The 21627-nt window shown below is 38.6% G+C and overlaps 1 protein-coding gene across 1 annotated transcript in view; it reads left to right on the top strand.

Moving 5' to 3' along the window:
- GAD1 (glutamate decarboxylase 1) overlaps positions 1-21627 on the top strand; it is a 53232-nt gene that overhangs the window by 13572 nt on the left and 18033 nt on the right. Inside the window, exons 4-10 of the mRNA XM_027866079.1 lie at positions 401-643; positions 5608-5698; positions 14966-15078; positions 16581-16696; positions 16781-16860; positions 17087-17141; positions 20345-20461. Of these exons, the coding sequence (XP_027721880.1) occupies positions 401-643; positions 5608-5698; positions 14966-15078; positions 16581-16696; positions 16781-16860; positions 17087-17141; positions 20345-20461 (815 nt within the window). The remainder of the gene's footprint in view (positions 1-400; positions 644-5607; positions 5699-14965; positions 15079-16580; positions 16697-16780; positions 16861-17086; positions 17142-20344; positions 20462-21627) is intronic.

Below are 21627 nucleotides of genomic sequence, written 5' to 3'. Positions count from 1 at the left end.
GTGTGTGTGTGTGTGTGTGTGTGTGTGTGTGTGTGTGTGTGTAGGGGAATAATAATTTCATAAATTTAGAGGTGGAAGGGACCTTGGAGGTCATTAAGTCCAACACCATTATCTTACAATGAGGAGACTGAGACCCAAGGTTGTTGAGTGACTTGCCCCAGTGAAGCATAGCTAATAAGTATATTAGGCAGGATTTTAACTCCGTTCTTCTTTACTGTGTAGCACTCTACCCACTGCACTACCTAGCTGAGGGTGGATAGTACGTGTCCTAGGACCAAAATGAGTATGGGAGTTGAGGATGGTGGTGTGGACAGGAAGGAATGGGAAAGATATTGCTGGTTCCCAGGCATAAGGCATCCAGCTATGAGGTGTTAACTCTTTGCTATCTTTCATCTTTTAGACCTGCTTCCGGCCAAGAATGGGGAAGAGCAAACTGTACAGTTCCTTTTGGAGGTGGTGGATATCCTCCTCAACTATGTTCGGAAGACATTTGACAGATCCACCAAGGTGCTGGACTTCCACCACCCACACCAGCTACTAGAAGGAATGGAGGGCTTCAACCTAGAGCTATCTGACCAACCTGAGTCCTTGGAGCAGATCCTTGTGGACTGCAGAGATACTCTGAAGTATGGCGTTCGGACAGGTAGAGTCCCAGGCAGGCAGCTACGTGGAGATTAAACTCTATCCTCCACACTCTAGTCTCTTTCTCACCCCACCTCCATCCTCACATGTACACATAGCTCTAAAGAAGGACTGGCAAGATCAAGTTACCTCAGTGGCAATTAGCTCCATGCCAGGTGGCCTGTGGGAATGACATGAACTGTCAGAATCATGGGGAGGGAGTAAATTCTTCTGGAGGTTCTGCCTGGCGATCTGGTATCATGAATTTTTTCCTAGTCTGCTTGGGAGAAATCAACTGATTCTAGCTACTGTTTAAACAACAACACAAAAACTTAAGTATTTATTTATATTTTAGTTAATTTTAATTTTTATTCTGAATGTATTTAAACAGGATGGCTGTTTTCACATACATAGTAGAAAGTAAAAAGAAGATGGTACATGACAATGCAGGTCTCTATTGTATATAGCTTGCTTTTCTTTTAAAGTATACGATAAAATCAACTTGTTGCTTTCAAAACTATCATACTTATATTGCCTTCTTTCTGACCTTTCTTCTGATCTTTTCCTTCTTTAAAGAAAAACGTGTCTCAATAACTCTTTTCTCTCCTTTTTTCTTCTCTTACCCTAACCCTATCCCCCCCTTCCTTCCACTCATTCTCCAATGGGGATAAAGGAAAAGAAAAACAAAGCCCTTTCAATTTACATATGTATGTACATACATACATATATATGTATGTATATATAGCCAAGCAAACAAATTTCCCACATTATGTGCATCTAAAAATGTGTATCTCATTCTGCATCTTAAGTCCATCATCTTTGTCAAAAATCAGGTAGCAAGTTAAGCATCTACTTGTACTTGCAATGCATTAAACAGATAGGAGCCTGATTCTTCTTGTTTCTTTTTTCTCTGTGGTTTCATCCCCATTTCTATTGACTCCTCCTCTTCCTGTTGCTGTCACGGGGTAGAACTCGGAGTCCTGCTTATTTTTTTTTCTGTTACCCAATTTGTGAAATCAAACTCATCAAGCCTCCTTATTTTCTCTGCAAAAAACCTATGTGCTCTCAGCCAAAAATCTCTCTAAGCTAAAGGTCCCAGAAGCAACCCGGAGACAATGCAGCCAAAGCAACCAAAGACAATGCAGAAGTTGGAGGTATTGGCTCATTACTATTGTTCTTCGTGAGCATAACCCAGCCAGCTCGTATCAAAAGTCAATGGTCTTGTGGCTCACAGGGCATATGGAAGAGAAATGTGCATCCATCCAGAGAGCAAGGGAAAATAAAATGAATATCTGACTAGATAGATATCTGGAGACCCAGCCTTGCACTGGACATTCTTTGTGAGTCTCTCATTAATCAAAGAGTAACTTTTTAAAAATAAGTTTTATCATTTTCAATGAACAGAAACTCACTCTCTCACTTTCTCTCCCATCTCATTTCCCTCACTGAAAAAGATAAACAAAACAAAACAAACCCGAATAACAAAATGAATACTCAAAGAAGCCCCTACATTGGCCAAGTCTAAAAGGCATATTCTTCATTCAAGCATCTCGAGTACATGTCCTCTCTATTAGGAGATGGGTAGCATGTTTCCTCCTCATCAGTCCTTTGGAATCATAGCTGGTTTTTGCATTCATCAGAGTTCTTAAATCTTTCCAGTGTTATTATATAAATTGTTCTGTTTCTGCTCACTTCACTCTGTATAAATTCATGTGAGTTGAAGTTAAATTTCCTGGTGCTATCTGATTAGCTGAATTCATCTACAATGCCAAAAAGGAGAGGCTTTGCTTATACAGGTTCCCCAAATATCCACATTCCAGGTGCCAGGAGGAGGAGGAGGCAGAAGTTGGAGAGTTGCCCAGCGTTGTCAACAGCACCTCCTCCATTCCTAATTGCCACCTCTGGTTAAATGAGGCAGTTTGGTCAGTACAGTCTTTCTTACAGACCTCTCTGGCCTTTACAATTTACCTGAGGCATTCAAAAGCTGTGGAGTATACTCTTCTCTCAGTGCCCAGTTCTTTGCTTGAACACAGTGCCCTGTCTTGGGACACCCCTCATTCCAGAAGAACCACTGGGTCATTGTTTTGGTGTCCTCTAGCATCCTAGACTTTCTTTGACTTTTTTTCCTTCTGCTGCCTGACTTTGAGCCATTTCACTTTAAGGTAGTATTTCTGCCACATCTTACCTTCACTAAAAACAAGAAAATGTTAAATCTTTTGGGGAGGGAGTGGAGACTAGGTCTCCTGAACTCAAGTGATCAACCAGCTTCCCTCTCCCCAGCTACAGGGACAACAGGCATGGGCCACCACAGCTACTTACGATAAAAACTCTAGTAAAGGTTTAATGAAACCTTTGGCTTTCATTGACTAAAGTGAAGTTTGAAGATAACTGGTGGATTTAATGTACACATGTTCTTCCCTCCTTCCCCACCCTCCACCCCTTTAAAATTGATTGAAGTGTGACTTTTTGGCCATTCAGAGTTTTATATTTATTTGGCTTTTTGTTCCATATTGACTGTTTCTGAAAATATTGGTTTTTTTATTTTGATTTAAATTTATTTTCAAGTAGACTTTTTATTCCTTTTTTTCAATTCCAAATTCTCTCTCTCCCTCAGCCACTCCCTCATTGAGAAGGCAAGAAAAACCAGACCTATTACAGACATATGTATAGTCATACAAATTTCCCCATTAGCCACTGAAAAATTTCTAGAGGGTGTCAAGATACACTTGAAGTTCAGTTGATGATTTGGTTATCCACTTTGATACAAATGGTGACTGGTAATTTTTCAAAGGGGTGTACCTTCTATGATTCTTCATTATCTAAATATGATTTTGTACTTGGATAGGCAAAGGGTCACCTGATGGGTAGTGATACTTGAGTGAGATCACTCTGCAGTTCATGGGACATTTGCCCTAGACAATCTAGAGTTGTCTAAATGAACTTTTAGAATCTGGTCCTGCGGTGATAGCTAGCTTAATTAGATGGATTCCTTTATTAAAATCTTTAATACATCACATGAATTTCAAGGAAACTATTGGGTACAGAAGGTTATGATTTAAGAAATGCTGCCAGGGTGAGCCCAGATGACTAGGTGTGTGTCTAAATGAGTGAATGACATGTTCAAGGATATGTCTGTATTACAGTGGAATCAGCCCAGACATTCAAGTATATCATTTTACATTTATACTATTTTCCATTGCCAAATAAAATTTTATTTTTTAAACTGGATCTGTAATTTCATGGGTATAGAGAGCTACATACTAATGAGAACCTTCTACTACTTGTGCAGAATTATACCTTCTCTGAAGCTTACAGTCAGAGGGTTGCCTAGAGATCTGAGAAGTGAAGTGACTTTCCTAAGGACACACAATCAAGGCACTTGAACCCAGATCCTCCTTCTGAGGCCAGCTCTCTATGCACTATCTAGCTGAAATAGTCTTCTCTTTGTCTCTCAAGGGAAGTTCTCTATTTTCCAACCAACTAATCAATAAACATTTATGAAGCACCTACTGTGTGACAGGCCCTGTGCTAAATGCTGGGGATACAAAAAGAAGCAAAAGACAATCCCTGCCCTCAAGGAGCTTACAATCTAAAGGAGGGGGTGAAACATGTAAACAAAGCAAGCTATATGGAGCATAAATAGGAAATAATTAACTTAGGAAACGCTTGGTGACTGAATGAATGACAGCAGAGCAGGTCAGTACCTACTGCTGTGGAATTCAGTATAAGAGATCCTCGGGGACTGATTACATCCATTTCATAATTTCATCAACTTTCAATATCTTTGCCACCATTCTTTTCCTCCCTATGAATGCTAAATTGACCAAGGCAATGGCTGTATAAAGGGTTTTAGTATCAGGCATGTTAATAAAGGTATTATGAGAACAAAGGACTTTAGAGACTTTTATGAATAGTAATTTTTCACAACAGTATTTAAGTCATTGGACTTTTATTATTGTCTCTATTTATCATCTCCATTATTTGTCCCCATTATTATTGTCCCCATTTTCCAGATGAAGGATACTAAGGTTCTGTCTACACAGGACCTGAACATAGGCCAACTTGAGTGAAAAGTTGAGTAAAATCTATCATTTGGCATCTTGATTTGGTTTTTGACAGAACTGACTGGCTTGATTGGATGACTTAGCTTCATAAGACACAGAGTCTAATTAACTGGTCCAAGGTCATGTTGCATGGTGGAAGCAGCAAAGCCAAGACTTTCCCCCAGGTCCCAGCACCATTCTCCCTCTCCAAGGGGTTCGCCTCCTGAATCAATCACAGGAGGGATTAGATTAGTCCAAAGCTGACTCACAGAATCTCATCTTGACCCAAGGGGCTTTGAAAGAGGTCACACTCTATTGAAATTGAAGGAGTAGTTTAAGTTCCCAAGGGTATTTCATCTTGTTTCTGCACTGGGAAATTAAACATGAGAAAGATTTGCAAACCAAAATCACCAGTTACAAGAAACAGAGTGATTGCCTTTATAATGCAGCAGGTTCTGTTTTATTTTAAAACTGCCCCAGTTTTGAAGCTGTTTTGTGGGATATCACTAAGCTTTGAGCTTGATTTCAGAGGGGACAACTATGCCCTTCCATTGTATGCCTTTTGGTGCCACTGTTCATGATGAAGTATAGGGGATGATATATCATGGGTCTGACCTCATTTGGCAATCCTTGTGTTCTTTTTTAAAATTATTTTTCAATTTCATTTTCAGTTCTGAATTTCCTCCCTCTATCCTTTCTCCCTCTCCCCCACTTGGCCAGAAAGAAAGAAAAAAAAATCCATTATAAATATATATAGTCATGCAAAACAAATTCCCTCATTAGCTGTGTCTGAAAAAAGAAAAAAAAAGGAATAAAAGAAAAAAAAAAAGAAAGAAGAAAAGAAAATATGCTTCAATCTGCACTCTGTGCCCATCAGCCCTCTCTCCAAGGGTAGAAATCCTCATGTTTCTGTGATATGCATCTGATATTCTTGTCTCACCAGGTCATCCTCGATTTTTCAACCAACTCTCTACTGGATTGGATATTATTGGCTTAGCTGGTGAGTGGCTGACATCAACTGCTAACACCAATATGTAAGTCCTATACCTTTTTTCCTCTTTTCTAATAAGCAATATTGATAGATTTTTACTGTTAATTTGTATTTTTAGAGACTAATCCCTATTAATTTATTATAAATTGGCAAAGATTGCTAGGGGAATTTCTACTCTAAGACCCTTTAAGCATATGATTTTAGTCATAGTCATGGATATAATAATACTAAATAATAATAGCTAGTATTTATGTAGCATTTTAAGGTTTGTACAACACTTCATATATGTTAACTCTTTAGATCCAGAGTTGGGATCTCAAAAAGTTATCTAGGTCAATTCTCTCAGTACATAGATGAAGAAACTGAGACCAAGAGAGAGAAGTCATTCATCCAAGGTCACAAAGCTAATAAATAGCAGAAATGGAATTTGACCCCAGATCCTCTAAATGTAGAGTCAATATCCTTTCAGCGCTGGGTATGCAGTAGGCCCTTGACTCTGTGACCCTGGGCAAGTCACTTAGACTCTCTCACCCTCATTTTCCTCATCTGTAAAATGGGGATAATAATATCTGTAAGTGGTATCTACCTCAAATGGTTGTTATAAGATCCAAATGAGATAATAGGTATAAAGCAGTTTGCAAACTGTAATGACTGTATAAATGTCAACTATCATTAGCATCATTATCACTCAGTAAACATTTTTTGAATTGAATTGAATTTATGTATCTCAGTAACAAGATGATGAAAAGAAATGGTGACTCTAGAGCTTATTATTTAAGTTGAAACTGTGGGAAAGTGCCCATATCATCAGAAGAGGGTGGTTAAAAAACCTTTCTTGCTCTCTAGAATAATTTTGATTCATTTTCCTATTGATAACCAAAGCCTTTGACCATTATGCTTAAAACTGGAGATCTTTCTACCTCAGATTCTTACCATACATTCCAAGCACTTTAGAAAAAAAAAACTCAATCAGTTGTTCAATTGAATCAAACTGATTGTGGAATATCTGATTGTTTAACTGCATGTTACTTTTCCCCCACACCTATTCATATTTGTAGGCACAGCCTTAAAATTGCTCTCTGTTCTTGTAAATTTGTAGAAAGCTCTAAATTTAATTTGTCTGATGAGCAATTATTACCTCCATGGCCATCCAGCAATGATCCACAAGTTTCTTCTCTATACATTTATCCTCTGTGCCAGCTGCATCAAATTTATAGAAATGGGACTATTAAACTGTACATTAAGGATCCCTGTGGGCTACATATTGTCTTAGAAGACTACATATTATAAAATTATCTATATTCTATTTTCTAAAACTTTGTTAAATATTTCTCAGTTTCATTTGATCAGATTTGGGAGTGAGTGATGAAGCCTACATGTTTGACACCTCTGCTCTATCAATCAGAAAAATTACAAATTAGCCTTCTTTTCTGGGTAGGGCTCGTAGCCAATGGAGCATTTTCCTTTTCTATCAATACCATAATAGTTCTGTGCCTCCAAAACAATGGTTACAACATTCACTAATGTATATTGGAAACAGTAACTAATAGTGAAGTGAGAATCATTTGGATTATCTGATGGGCTTAATTCTTGTTACGATTCTCAGAGTTTATATTTATAGTAAAGGATATTCAGAAAAACGAATTTAGGTAGAAAGGTTGTATGATTTAAAAAACAAAGTCCGGTTTGACATCAAGATGGAATGCAGATTACTCAAGCTTAAGATGTTTTGCTGTACTTCAAGACCAAATTACTACCATCCACAACACCCTAAGGCCATTTTGAAATTGTGTATTGATTTGCTTGTGTTTCAAAAGTGTAAAATTGTTGTGAGTCAAAATACTTACCAGTTACAGAAGACAAGTTTCTATTAATTAAACAAGTATTCTTAAATAGCTTGTTATTTTAAACTGGTATAGATATGAGAAAGTGTCTAAATACTAAAGTCTTCAGTGACATATGTCCTGAGTGATGACATTGGCCTGAAAAACGGAAAATGAAGCGAGCTTTAATTTGCCCCATCTGTGGGTAATGGTTAACATAATGAGGTTTAATCATGTGACTGATGAGGCATGCTATTCAGACACATGAAACTCAAGTTAAAGGTACATTGTTATTTTAATGTCATACAAAATTCTCCTTTTGTTGTCTTTGAATCTATTACTTTGTGATTCATTATATGATTATATAAAAGACAAAAACTGACTATAGTAATTAATAACTTTTAAAAATCATGGTGTATGCTGCCTACTTAAAGCATCAGTTACACTTAAAAAAACTAATTATTTCATTAGAAAGCTAAATATGAATTTGTTGTTGTTCAGTCATGTCGTACTCTTCACAATTCCATGGACTATCCCATCCATGGGGTTTTCCTGACAAAGATACTGGAGTGGTTTGCTATTTCCTTCTCTAGTGGATTAAGGCAAACAGAAGTTAAGCGACTTGCCCAGGGTCACACAGCCAGTAAATGTCTGAGGTCAGATTTGAACTCAGGTCTTTTTGACTCCAAGCCCAGTGCTCTATCCACTGAGCCACCAAGCTGCTTCCAAGAATATGAGTTACTAAAACTCAACTACTTAAAGAAATACTTTGATATCATCTTGTGGTCTGAAGGTGACCCTAGGTTCTAAAAGGGCATGCTAATGGAGTATAAGTTCTGACAGGTCCTACTAAGTTGGGAAGTCTTCCAAAATGGGCCTGACAAGTAGACTGTGCCTGTCATCTACCCAAAAACCAGCCAAGCTAAGTTTAGAGAACCACATAGCTGCAAGAATGGCCACCTGGCAAGGATTTGGGGGGCGGGGCACAGCAACTATATTGAGCATTCACTAAGGTGTGGAGGGATTACTATCTATATTGGTAGAGGGAGTACCCTTGTCCTTACTAATCTCAGATCTTTTGAAATATTCAAAGGGTTCAGGAACTACAGAAATCAGTGGGTAGTTGTCCATACAGCACAAGTGCCTTTTTTAATGCCATTGATGAATTCACTTGACCGTCCTTAAAGAACTACTGCCTATTTTGTCAACATTTTAACTGGGTTTTTTTTCCTAACACATCTGGCTAAAATGTCTAAGTAATTAACATTAGCATTCCTTTTTGAAAATTTATGACCCAAATACCTTCTTCAAATGCTTTTCCTTTAACCAGAAAATCACACAAATTTTCTTTTTTTTTTTTTGTCCCTGCTCATAAAATCAAAGTCCTTTTCTCCTCTTTCCTAATCTAAGTTGAACCATGAAATGTGAAAATATATTTCAGCCATTGAAGGTCAAAGCAAACCACTTTAATGGCACATGGTAATTGCAGCTGTACTGCAGAGTGGAGATTTTTAAAATATGATACGATTCCAACAGATCAATAGAGAAGGTTATTTAAAATAGTAAAATAGTTTCTGCCAGATCTCAAGACAAGGCATTGTCTAGAGAAGGGGTAATAACTATTGTCTAGAAATTGTTCTAAGCCAGTTCTATGGGAGGATCATGAAATGTGGCAGGAGAGCCAAGTTCTTTTGGGAGGAATTACCTTCCTGCTGACAGTCGTCTTTTCCATCTGGATGCAGTGTTTAAAATATTTCTGGGAAAAGATGGGAAAAAGGGTCAAGCTTTTCCAGGTAGGGTTTGCATCAATGATGCACTCATTACCTGAGCTACATTTTCATCTGGTAGGCAATTACTATGAAGAACAATGACCATATTCCATTATCCATGTAGGCTTATAAAGTGTACAACCCTATGACATCATTAAAATGGCCACCCATGACATTTCTGCATTGTTAGCACAGAAAGGATATCTTTTTATTTCAGTTTACTTCAGTTTATTTACCCCATCTATGTAAGCCCTCAGTTTCAGGATGCAGGTTTCTAAGCCAAGAGTCCAAAGCAAATCCATGAGGAATTTCAGACTAACAGGGTAGGGTTCCCTCCCCTCCAAGGGCATTTGGCTTTCCAGGACTGTTTTGTAACTTTGTTGTTGTTATTTAGTCATTTTTCCATCATGTCCCACTCCTTGTGACCCCATTTGGGGTTTTCTTGTCAAAGATACTAGAGTACCTTGCCATTTTCTTCTCCCATTCATTCTACAAATGACGAAACTGGGGCAAACAGGGTTAAGTGACTTGCCTAGGGTCACAATATCTGAGGCTGAATTTGAACTTGAATTTGAAATTGAACTCAGACCTAACTCCAGACCTAGCAATATATCCACTTCACCACCTAACTGCCCTTTGTATTTTTGTATCTGCCTACAAATACTTGATGACCATACTCAACCTTACTGAGAAGATCACTCATAACTACTGCACTATTTCACTAGGAATTCAGAGTGGCCAGGCCAATAATTTCATAGAAATTTCACTTGAGAAATTCTCTCTGCGAGCTGCCATGATGTTGTAGGCCTAGCTACATTTTGTCAGAAAAGTGCACATTATCAGTAGCTCTTATTACCTAGGAGAAACTACCCTGCAAAGGAAAACTGGGGAGGGTGGTCAACTCTGGTTTGGCCGAGACAGTAGAATAACAGGAGCCTCCTGCGTGTTTCTTCTTCATTCTGCTGCCCTATCCTTCCTACCCCTAGTGCTCTCTGATCTCTTCATTAATTTCCCCAAAGATAATGCTAAAATCTCAAAGTTTGAAGGGACCTCAGAAGTCATCTCGTCCTCCTATACAGTGATCTCCTCTGTGACACCCCAACAGATAGACCAAGCCTCCATACCCACATTGCCAATGATACTATTTTATACTCCATTCCGTGTGAGAAGCTCTAATTATTTGGAAGGTTTTCCTTAAACCCAGCCAAAATATGTCGCCTTATACCTTCCACTACAAGGTTCTAGTTCTTCCAACTGGAACCATACAGAAGAAGCTCACTCACTCTCCACATGACACCCTTTCAAATATTTGAAGGCATTGTCTTGCCTCCTTTTAGCCTCCTCTTCTCCAGGTTTAACAACCTCTGACCCTTCTAATGACATGGTTTTGAATCCTCACACTACCCTGTTCACCTTCTTTTGAAAATGTTCCAGCTTGTTATTTTTGTTCTTAAACTGTGGTAGCCAGAAGTGGACACCACAATACAGGTATGATCTGACCAGCTCTATTCCCTCCCCCCAAATCTGGACACTATATTCTAAATTTTATGAAGTGGTGAAAACTAGTGAGGAAGAAATTCCCTTAGGGCCCATTGCTCCTTGAATGAAATACAGTAGATGAGTCACCCTCCACCTTGATCCTAGGATGGGAAGGTCAGAGAAAGAACTACATATAATCTTTTGGTAGGAAAGCCACCCCAGATATTTGGGCCAGTACAGTAGAGTTTAGTCATCTTCCCCAGTGGGCATATAAAGAAACTCAGGCTATCCTCAGCATCATACTGATACGAATTACAGTCAGCTCATTTCTTGCTTTTGGGGCCCAGTTTCTTCCTCTGTCTCAGGTCCTGATTTCTTGTTCTCTGCTCCTCCCACCTTGTCCTCTTACAGTATAACTTGCTGCAGGATCCTAACTTGAATTCTGATCTCTTGATGTCTGTACTGGTTCCCACCTGTCCCTCAGGGGACCTCCTCTATCAGAAGCCAAGCAGGGTGAAGCCCTTCTAACCATATATGGTACCCTCTTATGGGGATATCAGAGCTGGCATCAGGGGCCAGAAGGTACAACATTGTCCTAGAGGGGAACTGGATTTGCCTGCCAGATACTGGGTAAGGGCAGAGCTGAGATCAGGAACAAAGGACAGAGAGCTAAACTGAGGAGGAAGTGTCCTATCAGGACAACATAAGAGTTTTCAAGCAGGTTGTAGCTAAAATCAAGAATTAGAAGGCATGGAATTAGACAGATCATATCATCAGAGTAAGATAGATAAACAACAAGCATTTATTAAGTTCCTACTGTATGTGGTATACTATGCTAAGCACTTAACAATTATTTTATTTTATCCTCACAGCTACCCTGGGTATTATCATTATCCCATTTTACAGGTGAAGAAATGAGGCAGAAAGAGGTTAAGTGACTTACCTATGGTCACACAGCTAATAAGTATCTAAGTCAGATTTGAACCGAGGTCTTCCTGACCCAAAGCCTGTAGGTGTTCTATCCATTGTAACCCTCAACTGGCTGTAAGACTTGGGTATTGGGAAGAAGCCACAGAGTAGGAGGCAGAATTGGTTGGTACCAGACTCTCTTGTTATTGAATTCTCTAAGCTTTCAGTTTTTTAATCAAGTTTCTTTCTTTTTTTCAAATGTCAAGCATTTTTTTTCTCCCTCCCATTTCTGCGTTGCAAAAAAACAAAAAAGAAAACCCTTCTAACCTTTCTATTACAGTCAAGTAGAACAAATTCCCATATTAGTCATTCCAAAAACCATGTGCCTCATTCTGCATATCCATCACCTTGATCTTTGGAGGTGGGTAGCCTTTTTCATCAGTGGTCCCCTGGACTTATGATTGATCACTCATTGATCAGAGTTTTTAAGTCTTTCAGAATTGTTCATTTTTACAGTGTTGATGTTATAGTATAAGTTGGTCTTCTACTTCCTAAACTCTGTTTCCAAATCCCAAGAGTGCTGGCTAACCACTGTGGTCTAAGGACAAGGGCAGGCCAGAAGTCAACATGAGCAAAACTCGATCCACTTGATTAAGCAAGTAGGACAGAAAGATCACCTGCTCAGGCAAAGCAGAGGCTAATTAGACCTGGTCTAAAGCCAGGCAAAAGGCAAAGGACAAAAGGCTGGACAAATCACGACATCCCATTCCTGTCCTTTCTCCCTTGTCCATCTGGTTCCTAGCTGATCATCTGACTTTGGCTTGGCTACTAATGCAATCTGTGGTCAAAGTTGACCAATCCTTGATAAGTTTCTGATCTCCTGGGTTTCTGACTCAGTTTGTTCCTGGCCTTACCACAGGTCAATTCTAACAAGCCTTCTTAAGAAGTTTCATGAGTATCTAGTGTACCCACTGTGGCCAGCTCAAGCAGTCATGCCAGCATCTCCACAGTGTTAAAACAGTTCATCTTCCCAATGGGTTTTTGGAAGCTCAGATACACCCTCTGCCAGCTCACTTGTTCGGTGATGTCACACATCATGAGTTTGCAACTTGGTACTTTAAATAGCACAGGCTAAACCAGGAACCCTTCTCTCTTCTTCTTCCTTTATGACAGCCAGTCTCCAGCATGCCATCAGACATAAGGGATTGTTGGTTGCCATGATGATGGGGCTCAGACAGGACCAAAGCATGATTGTGGCCCTCCAGAGGTGATGGTAATTAAAAAAAATGACAACCAAGTATTCTTCCTCCTAAATAGTTCAGTGTCATCCTAAGAGCGGTGAACAGATTCTTTTTGGTTAAAAAATTCTGCCACCAGCAGAAATGTCATGAGAACTCTCTGTGATAATTTTTCCCCACTTCTGTAACTGTCATTAAATTGATTGGTTTTTTTCTCCTACTCCTGGAAATGAGAATTGTTGCTTGCATCTTGTGTCTGAAAATGGTCTTTCCGACATTTAAAAAAAAATTGTTAAAACCAACAAAAATTCCACTTGGCCCACATTCTCATTGGCCCCACCCCTCACTAACTGACGTTGCAGCTTCCCCTTCCTAGGCAGGATTCACCTTCTCCTGCTCCCCACATCACAAGGCTAAGAGAACTCCGGCATCAACCTTCAGCTAATAATCAGAGCCTACCGCAAAGGCACAGATGTTCAAAGAGACTAAACGAAATGAATAGCAAAGAGCAAAAGAGCATTTTGAATATCTTTTAGGCCTGCTGCTTAATTTTCATCAGACCTACCTTGATTTTTTTTTTTTAGGCCCTGGACTCAGGGACATACACTTATTTTCCTAACTGGATCAAGGGGAGCTTTTGCCTCCCTTCAGGGATCACTTTGTAGTTCATAGCCTACTGCTTGAGATTCAGTTTGGCATAAGACAAGCCCCACATGCCAGGCCATCTGATGCCCTTTACCTAGAGTAGATAGAAATACCAGTTGACTGCCTTCTTGTTATTTGTAATTGGTAATTAGAAAACCATCCTTTATAATTACTCTTGACAGATATTGACTATATGGTACTGTTGAAACAAAATTGTCCTTGGGAATTATCAGTAGAAAAAAATCCACATAGATAATTGCACTTAGATTTTTAAAACCCACGCCAATGTTTCTAATCATTTTCACAGTTAGCTTTCTGATGCTCGTGATTTTTTTAAAACACCCTAGGATTTTTGGCATCAAAATTTCATATTATATAAGTATGAAATTGGCAGCAATTGAAAATTTTTCTTCACAATCTAATTTTATATAGAATTGTCAATGTATTTATAATGAAGATGTGCATTGTCATATAATCCTAGGCTAAAAGGGACCCAGAGAAGTTGCCTAGTCCATTCCCATGCCTGCAGGTAGCACCATATCCAACTATTCCAATAGGAATCTCTCTTACATTGTCAGCTGGCAGGTTTATCTAATTTTTTTCTCTTATAATTGTCCCTCCTTAGATTCAGTAGGAACATAAAAAATTTTCACAAAATGATTTGTGAATAAATCATAAATTTTCCTAAAGCTAATTTATTCTTCAGTCTTCCTGCCAACACACACACACACACACACCAAACACATATGTGATGAGATTTTTTTAAAAGCAAAAAAAAAAACCAAAACCCCATTGTATTTGCTGCATTTTTAAAATTTTTTTAGTTTTTTAGGCAAATGGGGTTAAGTGACTTGCCCAGAGTCACACAGCTAGTATGTGTCAAGTGTCTGGTCTGAGGCCAGATTTGAACTCAGGTCCTCCTGACGTTAGGGCCCGTGCTCTATCCACTGTGCCACCTAGCTGCCCCTATTTGCTGCATTCTTACAGAGGCTTTGTCTCTGCAATTTCTGAACCACTACTCAGTTCAGTCAAACTTCTGGTGAATCCAGTAGGGGAAAAAAATCAACAAAACAAATTTATTGATTGAATTGACTAGTCAATAAAATAGTAGCTCCATTAGTCTCTAGTAGTTCTGTGTAGGTTCAGACAGAGTTTTTAAAACAAGTACTGGTGTCCTGGAAAAGGTATGAGTGTTTAGTGTTTTCAGGTACTGTCTACACTGGCAGATTGAAGTGAAGAATTTTAATTATCTGGGAAATTCATCCTGATAATTAATTTAATGTTGTCTGACAGCTTATGACTGGTGACTTGTTCTACCTTCAATAAAGATATTTTATTAGAGATTTGGAAGATCTTTCTGAAGAAATACAACTTCCTCTAAGTGAGTTCCTGAAATTAGTGGTTTGTCCTTGTTATTCATCTTCTTTTTTCCTCACTATCTTTTAAGGTTTACATATGAAATTGCCCCAGTGTTTGTCCTCATGGAGCAAATAACGCTTAAGAAGATGAGAGAAATCATTGGATGGTCAAGTAAAGAGGGTGATGGCATATTTTCACCTGGTAGGTTTATTTTTCTTTGTCTCATTAAAGCCACAATGTTTAGAGTTCTGTTCCTTGGATTGGGTGAGGACATTGGACAAAACGCATCCAAAGGGTTTGTGGAAGAGTATTGAAATTTTCCTGAAGTTTTTCAGTTCTCCAGACCTCTTCCTTTGAGAGATGCCCATCTATATAATGCCTAACCAACTGATCAGTTTAATCAGTTAAGTCAAACTACTGGTCAATTCAGGGGGAAAAGATCAAGCGAGTTTAATGAATATTGGATTTTTGTCCAAAATGGTAGATCTGATAGTCTTAAGTAAACACAAAATGATTCTTTAAAACAAGCACAAGTGTTCTTAGGGAGTAAGTTATGAGTTTACTGTGCCGTGGTTTGGGTGGGGTTTATATATGATGTCCCAAAAGTCTTATTGCAGTTGTCAATTTATACATTTAAATCGCAGTTGTAGATTGTAAATTTTAAAAATTGCGTTTGCAAAGTAAAATATACACTTTGAAGAATACACAACTATTCTGTTGCAAACATCTAATTAATTTAGACAGATAATTAATGAACCTGTAATATCCAGATAGTCGAAATAAGAAAAAAAGAGATGGGTTTTTGTCTAAATTAACTATATGATTGCCTCAGTTTCTGGTTTCATTTTCTGTGTAGATTCAGGTTCTGTTTTCATCTAAGTTTTCTAAAATCACTTAGTTTCAAACAAAAATATAAATGATTCATTTGAGTGCTCTTTGAGGAGACAAGGCATTTATCAAGCTCCTACTGTGTTCAAGGTATTGTGCCTAGTACTGGAGATACAATGACAAATTGTCTCTTCCCTCAAGGAGCTTCCATTGTAATGGCAAGTAGTCAGGGGACTGAAAATTCAGGAGGCAAGAACTTTGAGGAAGTTCCTTTATTTGCTTTCTCTCTGACTTCAAGTCTCTAATCTTTCTGTGCTTCAGTTTCTGCATCTATAGAATGATGATAATAATAGTTATTACTGCACAGGTTGTTGGAAAGCTTAAGTAGTGTTTTGCCATGGAAACAACCTCAGCCTATCATAGTGCCTGACATATAATATGTGCTCAATAAAGTATTGATTGACTTACTGATTGAGTCATTGATCTATGAATCAATCTCAGACTGAAAACAGGAAGATTCTACTCCTTGACTACTACTGCCATCACTCCCTCTTCCACTTCTGCTCAGCTTGAGAAAGGTAGGCCACTGTGGAAGAACCAAGAGCCAATTTGTAAGATTGAATCTATGATGAAGTTCTATGATGAAGACTTCTACCCCTCATACAGATGGGAGGACAGAAGCTGGGACCATAGTGGCCACAATAAAGGAGCTGAAGTAACTAGGGGATAGCCCAGAACATCCCAATCCACCGAGATGTCATTCCTTCCCACTCTTACTTCCCTTTATCTTGAAACTCAAGCATTGACTTTGTTGTCAGGGGAAATAGTAAGCACAATGACAGATCCCCCTCACCATATGTCTTGTTTGGTTATAGGGGGTGCCATATCCAATATGTACAGCATCATGGCTGCTCGATATAAGTACTTCCCAGAAGTCAAAACCAAAGGCATGGCAGCTGTTCCCAAACTGGTCCTGTTTACCTCAGAACACGTGAGTTGGAGCTGTTGCTCATGCACTATAGTCTATCCTGAAGGAATGCCTCCCTCATCAATACATGGCTCTTTTTTTTTGCAGAGTCATTATTCGATAAAGAAGGCGGGGGCTGCACTTGGCTTTGGAACGGACAATGTGATTCTGATAAAATGCAATGAAAGGTAGGAGAGGAGGGTGACTGCTAAATTTTTGGATGTATTAAATGTGTTCATCTGTTAAATTTGTTTTACTGTGCTTAAGGGCTGACTCGGTACAATGTGCCAAGCTGCTAACGAGCTGGTGAAAATATCCGATTAAATTACTTTCTCCTGCATCTGAAGCTCCTTCACATGCAGCCTTGTTGATGCTTCTTTAAAAAAAATCTATCTCCTTCTGTTACAATTACAGGGGGAAAATCATCCCAGCTGATTTGGAGGCAAAAATTCTTGAAGTCAAGAAAAAGGTGCGTGTGGTAGAAAAGTCTGGACAAGAGTCAGAAGTCCTGAGTTTGAGACCAAGCCTGAATACTTACTTGGCCACATGTGACTGGAAGCAAGTCACTTATTCTCCCTAAGTCTCAGTTTCTCAACTGAAAAAAAAAAAAGGATAATAAAACCTATCTTATATTCCTACCTTATAGGTTTGTTATAAGGAAAAAATTTTGTAGTATGGTGTCATGGAAAGGGCACTGGACCTTAAATTAGAAGTCTTGGATTTGAATCTAAGCCCTGACTGAATGATCTTGGCCAAATCATCTAATTTTTGTGAGTCTCAGTTCCTTGTCTAGATAAATAGGTGTAAAGATAGATATTTAGATAGATGATAGATAGATAGATAGACAGATAGATAGATAATATCTGCATGACCTAACTCACAAGGTCATTGTGACAAAGGGGCTTTAAACTATAACGTGCTATGTAAATGTGAGTTGCGACATTGTAGCCATATAATACAGATAACTTCTAGTGTTTACATTTTTAAACCTACTTTTGCTCTGAAAATTAAAAGCCATTACTAAACTAAAAAATTATTTCATGAGAAATAGCATTCTGCAGTAGATGGTGAGATGGCTTCACAATCAGGGAAGACCTGGATTCAGGTCCCACTTCTGACACATAATGACAAAGTCCAATCTGTCAGTGTCCCCAGAGGACTCTTCAAGAGTATAAGTTGCCTAATAGGTGCTGAATTATACAGGTAGAGGGAGTTTTCCCACTGGAAGTACCATTCATCAATGAAGTCACAGGTTCAGACTCCCAAAATATCACTTAGTGTTACTTCTAACATTTTTTTCCTCCAGTTTTTGTTGATCTGATTCTCTAAAACTCTGTCTATACAGTGCCCATAAAAGCCAATTGAAAAGTGAAAAATTCAGCCCAAAATCAATTATTTTGTCTACATTATGCCAAATAATTCTGTATCTTTGTTCTTCCTTTCTTCTTTCTTTTTTTTTTCTTTCTTCCTTTTTTCCTTGTTTTTTTTCCTTCCTTTCTTTTTCTTTTTTCTTACTCAATTGACTGCTTGCTTTAGCATCCTGTAGACACAGCCTTATTTAACTTTTAACTTGCTTTTTATACTGGTACAATCTCAGTTTAACATTGGAGTCTGTTTAGCAAAGCTATTCTCCTGTTCTAGCTTATGGCACATAGTAACTAACTGGTCTTTGCTGATCCAATCTCAGCAAATTCTATTCAGTGAAAAATCTTATTGAACAGATGTATTCATAAAGGCCCTGCCATGTTGCAGTCAATCCATTTAACAATAATGTTGTTTTGGTTTAGTATTCATGCCTTCTGCTGTAACTATATTTATTTGCTGGGCTTTCTGTAGAATGAAGAGAAATAGATGAGAGGGAAAGAGATTGCCAAAGTTTGGGCAAGAATAATTCAACAACAGTTTCAATTCAACATACATTGATTAATGACCTGCTATATGCAAAGTACTTGCTAAGTGCTGTGGCTAGAAAGACAAAAATGCAGTCTTTGTCCTCAGGAAGATTACATTCTAATCAGGTGTCTTCACACATAGCATAAATATAGTCCAAGGAAAATGGAAATGGAGGAGAATACTAACAACAGGAAGGTTCATGGAAGGCTTTATGGAGGAGGTGGTATCTGAGTTGAGCCTTAAAAAAGAGGCCAGGAATTCTGAGAGGTTCGGATGAGAAAAGATGGCATGCTAGGCATGGAGGATGGCTTGAACAGAGGCACAGGGGTGGAAGTGGACCTAAGGTACCTCAAAATTCTTCACTCCCAGATGTCTCTAAACTCATTCTAGTTCTATTACAATATTTATTCCTTTCTGGTTTACACCAAAATTTCAATTATTCCAATTTTTCAAGTTCTGAAAATGAATGGATTTTTGTAACTAACTACTACATTAGCATAGTCATAAACCAAAAACATTTTAGAAAGGATGCCAACTAAGAAGGATGGACAATATCCATATAAAAACCCCACAAAGGTTTTATATGATGTCATACAACAGTTTTGCCACTCTGTATAGGAGGCAGCATGAAGTAGTGGCAAGAAGAACACTGACCTAGATCACCTTTCTGTGCCTTGATTTCCTTATCTGGAAAATGAAGGAGCTAAATTTAGATGATCCCTAAGATCCTTTCCATCTCCTTGCCCTCTGATTTTTTTAATTCTGTCTTGGTCGCTTAGCTGTGTTGACCTTCAATCTCCCAGTATGGAAGCATTTTTAATAATGTTTTTGTTGATGCCTTTGTCTTTGCATCAAGGTCTTTGCCCACACTCACATAGGTTAAACCTTCCCTTGTGAACAAAAAGAAAAAAAAAGAAAAGGAATTTCATATCTGCTAATGCATATACTATTCTCTTCTGGTAGTCCCCCACCTCTCTGCTTTGAGGGAAGAGATATGTTTCATTCTGTTCTCTGGAACCTTGATTAGCTTTGCAGTTACCCAAAGATCAACTTGTCACTCTCTTCATTTGTATTGTTGTAATCTGGCATTTTGTGCAATTAGTTCTACTTATTTTACTCTGTGTAAGTTTATACAAACCTTACCATGAATAAGTATTTACTAAGCTCCTACAGTGTGCTATACACTGAGGATATGGAAGCAAAAATGAAACAGTCCCTACCCTCAAGAACCCTGTACATCCATATACATACATACATACATCCATATAAGGAAATATAAAGCAATTCCAGAGGGCATTAGGAAAGGTCTAGGGTAGAAGATGGCACATGAATTGAGTTTTGAATAGAGCCAGTAATTTTAAGAGACAGAGGTGACAAGACAGTGCATTTCAGGAATGAGGGACAGCCTGTGCAAAGGTACGGAGATGGAAGAAGGGTATCATGTATAATGAAAAGCAAATAGGCTACTCTAGCTGGAACCTAGAAAAGGAATGGTATATGATGAGCCTAGAAAAATATGTTGGACATAGGGCAAGTCACTTCACCTTTCTGACCTCAGTTTCCCAATCTGTAAAATGAAGGGGGTGGACTAGATTGCCTCTGAGGTTTTTTCCATCTCTAACAATCTTTGAGTTTAATATGACTCACTTCAGGTTGCTAAAAAATGAATACAAACAATTCAGCTACCATCATTTGAAAGCAAGCTCTCTGATACCTCTTGGTTCAAATGAAAAATGTTAAAGATTCATTAGTTCTTTTGTCTTTTGTCTTATGCTATAGGGATATGTTCCCCTTTATGTCAATGCAACTGCAGGCACAACTGTGTATGGAGCTTTTGATCCGATACCTGAGATTGCAGATATATGTCACAAATACAACATTTGGCTGCATGTCGATGTAAGTGCTGGGACGCAAAAGACAGCCCAGATCTAGCTGGGTGAAGGAAATGGCTCTCCTTTTGGGGAACCCTGGCTGTTTCCAACCCCCCAGTTCTGTCCACAACTTCTTAGTCCCATGCTTTCCTCTGGTCCACAGCCTGACCAGTCTGGACAAATGTTGCCAAAGTTGCATCATAGACTGGTATTTCCTTAGGTTTCTCCGGCCCATTCCAAAGCTAGTTGAATTTTCTCTGGTTATACCTACCAACTTCTCCCATAGCAGCTTCATTTGGGTAAACTTCTCCTAGATGGCAAAAACATGAGAGAAGGGATAAAGGAAGTGGCCACACATGCTTGGTTACCTGCTGTCAACGCGACTGTTCATAGTCCCTTTGCTTAAAAAGATTGATCTAGAAACACAATGACATGGAAACACTTATATAATATCAACTGAGAGTTTTCCCTTCAATTGTTCTGAAGAGACATAAAGGACAACAGAGAACATTTTCAAGTATGTAACTATATTTCTTCTCTACTCTCCTCTGCCTTTCTTTCTTTGCCCCCCAGAGCTGTGCTGGTAAATATTTAACAACCAGCTCTCTTTAAGAAAAGTGTACAGGTGACCCACTTTAACATTTAATCTGCATTAACATGTTTCCATTGCTTTCTTAAGTCTAGACAGTCAACAAAACAATAAATCAAGTCCTAATTTGTAGCATTTGTTGATTTCCAAGGTGCAAATGCTCACACACTGAAAGTTTAACAATCTGGCTCTAGCATACCCCTAGTCATCTTGCTTCTCCTTCTTTCTCTCCCTCTCTACACACTCTTCTTTCCCTTCTTCCTTCCTCCTCCTCCCATTCTCACTCTAATTCTTGCTCTTTCTCTACCTTCTCTCTTTCTTTTCTCACTGTATCTCTCTGTATGCCTGTCTCTATCTGCTTATCTTTTTTAACCCCTTACACCTGGACTGTCTTTTCTGCTGTGAAGCAGATGACAAAACACAGATTACAAATACAATTCATTTCTGTCTCTCCCTGCTCTCCCCACCATCCCTAGTATTTTACATGGTTACCCTCAGAGAAGCATGGACATTTTGAGACTTGCTACAGTCTTTAGGGACCACTTGAGTGACAACCATACAAGTGGTATTTTAGGGACCACTTGAGTGACAGCCATACAAGT

The sequence above is a fragment of the Vombatus ursinus genome, unplaced genomic scaffold (genome assembly GCF_900497805.2).
Source record: "Vombatus ursinus unplaced genomic scaffold, bare-nosed wombat genome assembly UNPS02014779.1, whole genome shotgun sequence".
Classification (NCBI taxonomy): Eukaryota; Metazoa; Chordata; class Mammalia; order Diprotodontia; family Vombatidae; genus Vombatus; species Vombatus ursinus.
The sequence above is the reverse complement of the archived record's forward strand: the minus strand, read 5'-3'. Positions and strand labels throughout refer to the sequence as shown.